This window comes from Mus caroli, chromosome 11 (genome assembly GCF_900094665.2).
Source record: "Mus caroli chromosome 11, CAROLI_EIJ_v1.1, whole genome shotgun sequence".
In the NCBI taxonomy this organism is placed as follows: Eukaryota; Metazoa; Chordata; class Mammalia; order Rodentia; family Muridae; genus Mus; species Mus caroli.
Genome location: NC_034580.1, coordinates 6,209,042 through 6,218,498, shown reverse-complemented (window position 1 = coordinate 6,218,498; position 9,457 = coordinate 6,209,042). Strand labels below are relative to the sequence as shown.

Here is a 9,457-nt window from a genome sequence, read left to right as displayed (position 1 = left end):
CTCTCTTATAGAACCCAAGACTACCAGCCCAGAGATGGCACCACCCACAAGGGGCCTTTCCCCCATGATCACTAATTGAGAAAAATGCCTTACAGTTGGAGCTCATGGAGGCATTTCCTCAACTGAAGCTCCTTTCTCTGTGATAACGCCAGCTGTGTCAAGTTGACACAAAATTAGCCAGTACAGTCCATTTCCTGTTTTTCCTGTAATATATCCCTGGGGTAGCCATGTCCTGAAGTTTTTCTACTCTGACATCTTGCTGATAACTGAGACTACTTTCTTTGCTCTAAAAGAGTTTATCACTGCAGGTGCTGCAGTGGTAAAGAAGTTCCCAGAGCCAGAGCCTAAACCATTTGTTACAATTTGTTGCCAATGAACCTTAGGTAGTGGTGGTCACTCTGCACCTCCAATGTTCCCAAAGCGAAGGAGAGGTTCCATGTGATGTTAGTCTATGTGATGTGTGCACGAGGTTCTGATAACAAAGATGCTCAAATGTCTGACCAGAAGAAGCAAGAAAGCAGGGGCTGTAGCCTGTTAGAGTCACAAGGGGGAAACTGTAGGCTGGCAGACACAAGGGACAGAAAACTGCAGACTGTAGAGAGCAAATCAAAGCTAAGACTCTAAAAGAAGTAACAGTGAGACTCTTGGTAAAGATGAAATTTCCATTTTTAATATAGAAACCTAGAACATAGAGTGGAGAATGTCTAATATAAACGCGAAAGGAGTGGATAAGAATTGGGAGGAACAACAGTTAGTGTCCCTTCAGGACACCAGCCATGAACAACACAGCTGTCTGGTGCCCTGGCTGAATAAGAAAGCTGAGGTTGCTCATCTGGCTACATTTACTTGTCACTTTTAAAGTAAGGTTAGGACTAAGGTTGCAGGGCTGCTCTGATCTCTTCTCTCCAGTGTTCTGAACCCTACTGCATATTTCCCCCAACTCACTCCACATCAGTCCTGCAGAACACACGGGTCTTCTCTGCAGTACCTTTTTCTCCTGACATTTCTCAAAGGGCTATCAGTTCTGACTTCAGTCATTCAACCTCAGAAGCCCAAATTTCTATTTTTGCTCTTAAATATTTTCCTGTCTCTGTCCCCAGTGCCCCAAAGTTTCTCCCATCTGTTTGAACTTTAGCATGCTCTCTTCTCTAGCTTCATCCTGATCTTGCCTAAATGCCTTTACAATGTGAGAAGTACATTTCTCTCATTCTTTCTCTCCTATTCATTTTATGACACTGCTCTTATCCTTGACATTGGGAAAAACCATCAATTGGCTGACTAAAAAATTCTTTTCTCCTGGCAGTATCAGTCAAGGTCAAGTAGAATTTGGCTACAAAGAAAAAATCCTTTCAGAGAGAAGACCAAACTCTCCTGACTCAACTTCATGATAAGGTCAAACTGAAGTCCTTGAAATCTGAAGCACACCAGAATTTGGCCTGTCATCCTGACTTCTAGACTGCCCAGTTGACCTCAAAGTATTACTTATCACTCAAGGGTCATTATGATACTCCTTGATGGAGACTGTCCAAAGAAAGGCTTTCTCAATGGAACATGAGAGAAAAGTGAAGATGGTGAAGATGGCTTTTAATGAGAACAAGAGGCCACCATGCCCCAGAGCCAAACTAGCTCAGTACCTGCCTCATAGATGATTATAAGGAACATCAGTTTTCTAACCAATAAAATGGGCATATAGTGCCTATCTTTTATTTTCGTTTTAGTTTTGAAATTATACTTTAGTCACAGTATTTTTCCCTTCCCTTTCTTCTCTCTAAATCCTCCCATATATCCGACTCTTGCCTTCAAACTCATGCTCTCTCTTCTCATTTTTAGTATATGCATATATTCTTATGCATACACTCAATATATTCCTAAACATAATCAGTTCACTTTATATAAGACTGCTTGTCGATATGTTTGCAAATCTGACCATTTGGCAATGGACAGCCAATCAGTGTACCCTTCCCTGGAGAAGGCTATATGTCTAGGTCACAGCTTTCCTCAGTTGCCTATCGTTTATGAAGGGCTGAAGCCTCGCAGGGTTTTCCCAATGTTTGGGGACATTTCAGCATATCCACTGATGTCTTCCTTGCTCAGATAACTTTTGTGCAGTCATTTTGGTAAGACTTTACCAACTTTCTCATCAAGGAAACTTCTCTCTGAAACAGATGGAGACCACTACAGAAATCCACAATCAATCAAAACCATAGAGTTGTGGAGCCTAGTCTCAATTGGGTACATCTATAAAACATTATCTTACAAATTCTGACATGAAAATTAAAAAGAAACCATAGATGCTAAATCCTAATGGAGTTCCTGACATAGTTTAGACCCTTAATTAAAGTCATTTTTCGGTTCCTACTCTGAAGGATTGTATAACTCTTTTGTACTTCTCTTAGCCATACACATTTTAATATTTGATATTATCAATTATTATTAGATATCATCAGAGTGATAAAACTAATTCACCTTATTTTAAAAGGTTTCAGCAGGCTGGAGATATGGGCAAAGGTAGAATACTTGCCATTTGTATGCACAAGGAAACCACAAAAATCCAGTAAAAGTAAAAAGATAGAGGTCCAGAGAGATGGCTCAGTGATTTAGAGTAATTCTTTCTCTTACAGAGGACCTGGGTTTGAGTTCCAGTACTGACACAGTGGGTCACAACCACTAGCAACCGCAGTACCATCCAGGGGATCCAATGCCTTCTTTTGTCCTCCTGGGGGACAAGGCATGCACTTGGCACATAGATATACATGTAAGTGAAGCACCCATACATATGAAAGTAAAGAAACCAGGAGGAAATTAGGAGGCAGATATTAAAAGGAAGCAAAGGGAACACCTTAGAGTAGCTGCTCAGCACTGTCCTGCATGAGGACTGATGCTTCAACAAGCACAAGCTAAACAAACCATGACAGCTGTGGCCTGTTGCTGCTAAGGCTTCTGGATTGTTGTTGTTGTTGTTGTCGTTGTTTTTGTTGTTGTTGTTTTTATAATGGTACTTAATCAACTTGATAAATTATGGCTTATCTACTCAGCTAAGGATGATAGAGACCTCTAAACCAAGAAAACAACTCTGGATTCTAGAAATGGACCTGAGCCATTCTCCAAAACGAGAAGCATAGGTAATCAGTCAGTGGTTGACACAAGTGATTGATGAGACAAGAGGCCAACATAAATCAAATTACAATCTTCACTTCCCCGATGATCACACATTAGGGAAATCTTTATTCTCTACTACAGTGTTCCATACAGTTGTATCCTTAAAATTTTAATTTACTTTTGTTTCTAGATGGTATTAAACTGTAGAACAATTTTTGAAATAAACTCTCAGAACACCTTTTGTTTCACAGACAAGGTCACGGATTCAAGAAGGTTGAATATTTCATGTAAGAGGCAGAGGGAGTCCAGAACTTGGTGCATTTTTATGCATGCAGTGCTGGTAGGAAACTGCTCGACATTCTTCCTATCATTCATTATTAATTCATAATTAATTAAAAGTAAAACTTTAATGTTAAAAAATAAAAGTAAAACTTCTATTTTTAAAAATACTGTTATATTGAAAGTAGTCCATTTATACTTATAAATAAATAACATTACCATATTGTCTCCAGTCTACAGCATTGGCAGGTAAGTGATGCCACAAGATCAGGTTGTTGAGATGATTCAGGTAGGAGGGTAGAGAATGGAAACCCTTTTGGTTGTACCACACCTGAAACAAACAAACAAAAAAAAAATGATGGATTTCATGAAAATGGTTCTTAAGTCTGTTCTTGGGCTAGAATACATTTGTTATAAGCTTCCATAGCACCTGAAGGCAGGATTCAGAGAAATGTTCCCTCATGGCTGACAGTGACAGCCAATTCCAGTCTGCTAATTTTATATTTATCTCAAGCATATAATTTACAGCTAAAAATAGATTAATTTTCCCCAGAACAAATGTGAATGTAGCTTTATAATTACAGTCTCACAGGATTTGGGACTGAAGCCCATTATATATTTTTTTCTCAGTTGGTAAGCTAATGAAATTTGACCTGCAAATTAAAGGCGTGGAAGATGATCAGAAAAAATGATTACTTTCAATTTAATAACTGCACATGGAACATTTTTTCTCAAAATAAATTGAATTGAACATTTGTTGAGCATGGAGAATAAACCTATGCCCCTCTTGAAATGAGCAAGGTGAAGGAGAAAAGAGAGACACTATAGTAAGGACCAGATGCTAAATATCATAAAACATGCAAATCGAACCACTGTTCCCCATTCTTCAAAATATCAAGAGTTTAATAAAAACTGATACATGTATGGTAAGGATCGAAAGCTGGTATCGTCAAGAAATTCAAGATTGGGTCATAATTCAACTGTGGTGGAACACACAGTTCTAGCAATGCTGCTTTTCAATAGATAATCTATACTGATGAATAAAAACTATTCCACACAATGTTAGTGCTTGGAGAAGCCTCCTTGAGTTTGTACACTAGCATATTCTAAGTGAGAGCCTTGCCTCAAGCCACTTATCCTCCATCTTTCTGTGACTATATTTAACAGCTAAGTAATAAAGTGGGATACATATGAAATAAAACTGAAACCTACTGTACAAGTCAATGTTCTACAATTCTTTTACTTCAGTAGACATCCACCCCATCTTTCACACAACTAACTCCTGTTTCCAACTGCTTATTTACTTCATAAAGTTATCTCTTAAATTGTAAGAAAAAGGGGCCATCCTAAAACCTACTAAACACCAAAGACATGATATTCATTGTGTGCATGTTTGAACTCTGCCTAAGTACAGTAGCACAGGACAGGCAAACTCTACTCCAAGATATTGGATATTTTAGAGCTATGATCCTGCAATTGAGATTGAGGCCTGAGATCTGGGATGGAGTAGGCACTAAGCTAAAGGAGTCTGGATTATATCTCAGAAGTCTGTCTAACTCTTTTGCCTAGCAAGCATTTCCTTCACAGTTCTGTATTATCACACACACACACACACACATGCACACGCACACACTCAATAACACTTGTGCACACAGGCAATAGTCATTTTATATTCCCAAGAAACTTAAGGTTCCGTTAAAGTCAGTACACAATCTCATTCTTTACCATGACACAGTTTCATTAAGAGTTTAACAACTGATTTGCATTTCTCTGACGACTAAGGATGCTAAACATTACTTTAGGTCTTTCTCAGTCATTCAGTATTCCTCACTTGAGAATTCTGAGTGTCCTTGCACTTGGAGCATAGATGTTCAGAATTGAGAGTTCTTCCTGGTAGATTTTTCCTATGATGAGTATGAAGTGTCCTTCCTTATGTTTTTGATAACTTTTGGTTGAAAGTCCATTTTATCTGATATTAGAATGACTACTCATGCTTGTTTTGGGGGACCATTTACTTGGAAAGTTGTTTTCTAGCCTTTCTAGCCTGAGGTAATGTTTGTCTTTGACACTGAGGTGTGTTTGGAGCAGAGACTGAAAGAATTATCATCCAGAGACTGCCCCACCTGGGGATCCATCCCATATACAATCACCAATCCCAGACACTATTGTGGATGCCAGCAAGTGCTTGCTGACAAGAGCCTGATATAGCTGTCTCCTGAGGGGCTCAACCAGTGCCTGACAAATACAGAGTGGATGCTTTCAGTCAACCATTGGACTGAGAACAGGGTCCCCAGTAGAGTAACTAGGGAAAGGACCCAAGGAGCTGAAGGGGTTTGCAGCCCCATAGGAGGAACAACAATTTGTACTAACCAGTACCCCACCCCCACCCCCACCCCCTAGAGCTCCCAGGGAACAAACCACCAACCAAAGAGTACACATGGTGGGACTCATGGCTCCACCTGCATATGTAGCAGAGGATGGCCTAGTCAGTCATCTATGCGAGGAGAGGCCCTTTGGTCCTGTGAAGGCTCTATGCCCCAGTGTTGGGGAATACCAGGGCCAGGAAGTAGGAGTGGGTGGGTTGGTGAGGAGGAGGAGGGGATAAAAGGTTTTCAGAGGGGAAACCAGGAAAGGGGATAACATGTGAAATGTAAATAAAGAAAATATCTAATAAAAATGTTGCAATACAAAAAAAGAAAGAAAATACAAGAGATAAAAAATAAAATAATTATGGTTGGCAAAAAGGAAAAAAAGAGTTTAACAAATGAGAAGGAAAAAGAGAAAGAGAAGAGGAAATAATGTAGTCATTACTCTAGATCAGGAATTTTAAAATTTTATTTTGTTCCGCCTGTTTGTTTTGTTTTACCTGTAAATGTTGTAGATTTGCAATATTTTAGAAGACTGATAACAGCAGGTTCGTGGTAAAAGGAGGATAAAAGCACTGGAGAGTACGATGCCTATGCTACCTGCTATGCCTTAACTGTCTGGGCTCTGAGGTTGCCATTCTAGAACACACGAGGCACCCCCATTTCTCAACAGCCCAATTTCTTGCTCCTTTGTCATGAGACTCTGTGCTTGAACACTTGCTTTGAACCAAAAAATGAGACAATAGAAGAGATTTGAAAAGAACATAGATGCATGCACATCCATCCTGAACTCTGATGTTACCCAGGGGACCTGGCTGGGCTGACCTACTGGAAGATAAAACACAAAGTAGAGATGAGCTCAGACTTCATGCATGCACACACTGCAGTGCATTCTTAGCATTCATGTGGCCTGAACATTTCTTCGGAATGAAAGTCAGGTGCTGTTTCCTTCCAGAAAATGAGACCTGTTACCAGTTCTTTATTTCTATTTTGCTCCTCGGTGGCTGATCTAAATATCTGCTTTGCATTGCTTCTGATTAGTGTTCACTTCCTTATAGAAGGAATTGTGCAGAGATAATCTTCTCAGCTTACCCTGCTGACTCTCATACCAGACACAGATGTACCATAGTGGTCACTCAGCATTCACAACACGACACCCTATAGCCCATTTCACCCTCCTTTAAATTCACAAATTAAAAAAAAGAAAAAAAATATATATGTGTGTGTGTGTATATATATATATGTATATATACATACATATATCCATATTACAGAAGTAATAAAGATACTGATCCATACGTATGTTTGTCTATCTCCATAACCTCTCTTCTTCCACTCCTCTGAGTATGTAGCTTTGGGGTATGCAATACATTTCCCAAGGCCAGCAAGTAATAAAGCAATTATTTTCATTTCAAGTTCCCCCACTCATATGAAGAATATTTTCCTTCCTTAAATATTCTAAATTAAATTATCTATCTTCCTCCTATCAGAAGCCAACAGCCAGTTAACTACACACATCCTCATTCCTTCCCACAGTGAGCCCAGTGAAGATGACAGCAGCAGAACTTTACAGGCTCTGAGCTGAATAAATGTCTTTTGCTCAGGCCATTGATGTTCGGAAACTTTAGCATTGAGTATTTATTTGGGTCCAGATAACTGACATAGCAATTAACACTGGCAGAAGGTGAGGCTGTCACAGAAACTGAAAATACAGGCGCCACTTTAGGAGTAGCACCTTGGTCACAAGAGAAGCTTGTAGGAATTTGAAAATAGGAGGAGAAAGGTGCAGAAGTGCTTGGAAAAGTGGCAAGATAGTCTCTGTGGACCACTGATAAATGTGCGTCCTTATTACAGAGTGGTGTACATTTGTCAAAAGTGTCACCTATGCTATCTCTGAAGACAAAGTACAGAAACTTCCCAGCAAACCTGTGTTGAAGGTTTCTAAGCAAGATGCTGAGAGTTTCATATTTCAGAGCAAGTGTCTAGTTAAGTGGCCCTCTCAAAGGGACAGAAGGACCTCGCACTTCAAAGTAGACATTGCTCCCTGGCAGTCTGACACTCCCCAGATCCCAGTAATTAAGTTTAAGAATTCACTAAGTGCTTGTCTCAACAAGAACCACAGGCTCAGCAGCTTGTGGTCCTTAATTACATCAACAAACAGCCTAGATGCTGCAGTGAGCTGCACCAGGCAGTCAACACCTGACTGAACTGAATGCCCACTGCAAGAGGGTGTATGGCCAAGCTTTCTGTAGGCCAGCTGAGACCCTGCTCAGTGACCATTTTTACATGTCCTCCTCACACAGGGCTCAGAAGGAAGATGACAGATGGTTGTCCAAGAACAAAGTTGCAGACCTTTGCAAATGATGGACTGGGAATCACTCCCAGGAGCAGGAGTCAAGGCCAAGCACAGAAGCACCTTCCCAGTCAGAATACCAAATGGCATCACGAAGTGCAGCCCACCGCGTCCAGCCCTGCAGTCACAGACTGAATGCCTCTGTACCAAGAAGGCTACTGATGACCTGTAGTTACTTCAAATATTTGTATGGTTTTATTTTGCAATAAAGAATTGAGTGAGTGATCTTCCAGGAATAGATTTTAAAATGCTCTTAGGTTCCTCTTTCAATTTTTTTTAATTGAGTGACCTTCATTTGAGAGGGCTTTGTTAATTTTTTAAATCAAGTAACTTTTAAGATGATCTTAAAGTTTTCACTAAGGATTTTGCAGCATTCAAATGAAGTGTTTCTTTTCTTCCAAAGAATTATTTCCTAAAACAATATTGTGCTCTAGAAATAGTTATGCAATGTTGGCCCAAAAGTCAGAAAGTGAGATAGTTTAGTAAAGGAAGTAAGAATACATTCTGTTACCTCCAATTCTTTTTCTCAGTAGAACAGAAAGAATAGAAAGTCATTCTACATGTACTCACCTCTGTAAAAGTGTAGGCAGGAGGAAATGTTTTATACATACACACACACACAGAGGTATGTGCATTTACATATACACACAGGTATGAGCCATGTGTTTGGCCCCTTTTTTGAAATGCATATGCTGGAAAGTGAATTTAGACTAAATAAAATATACACTCAAAGTGTCAGTGAGGCTATCACAGAGAGGTCCCTGGGAGGCATTCCATACGCCCTGAATTAGGTCCTAAGTCATCTTCATATCCAAATTTTTACTTTTCCATCAGAAGGACAAATAAATCATCCTTTGTATCTTAAACACAGCCAGAAAGCTGAAGGAAAAGCTGCTGCTGAAAGAAAATGAAATCACTGACTGGACAGCAGCCACCTCTGGGCTCTGATAACACAGCCCTTCATTCCTCTCACAATATCAGATTTCTTGGCTTTCTAGAAAGAAGTGAATTCCATGAAGGGTTGATAGAGCTCATTCAATTGCCTGTAAAGAGCACGTCAGGCAGCAAAAATCTCCAGAAATCACCACCAGTGCAGAAGACCCATATGGACCAACAGAAACAGGAGTCAGAACAACACACAAGCCACTTCTACCTGACCTCTGGGCAAGAGGCTTATGCTCCAGGCATCCAAAAGCAAAGGCACATACATCTAATAGCAACAGGGAGTGTCTAGAGTTGGATAGAAAAGTCAAGTCAGCCGGGCGTGGTGGTGCACGCCTTTAATCCCAGCACTTGGGAGGCAGAGGCAGGCGGATTTCTGAGTTCGAGGCTAGCCTGGTCTACAGAGTGAGTTCCAGGA

The 9,457-nt window shown here is 40.1% G+C and overlaps 1 protein-coding gene across 1 annotated transcript in view; it reads right to left on the bottom strand.

The window, feature by feature from the left end:
* The window catches only part of Abca13 (ATP binding cassette subfamily A member 13), a 471,059-nt gene that overhangs the window by 137,741 nt on the left and 323,861 nt on the right, over positions 1-9,457 (bottom strand). The window contains exon 48 of the mRNA XM_021177120.1: positions 3,598-3,709. Within this exon, the coding sequence (XP_021032779.1) occupies positions 3,598-3,709 (112 nt within the window). The remainder of the gene's footprint in view (positions 1-3,597; positions 3,710-9,457) is intronic.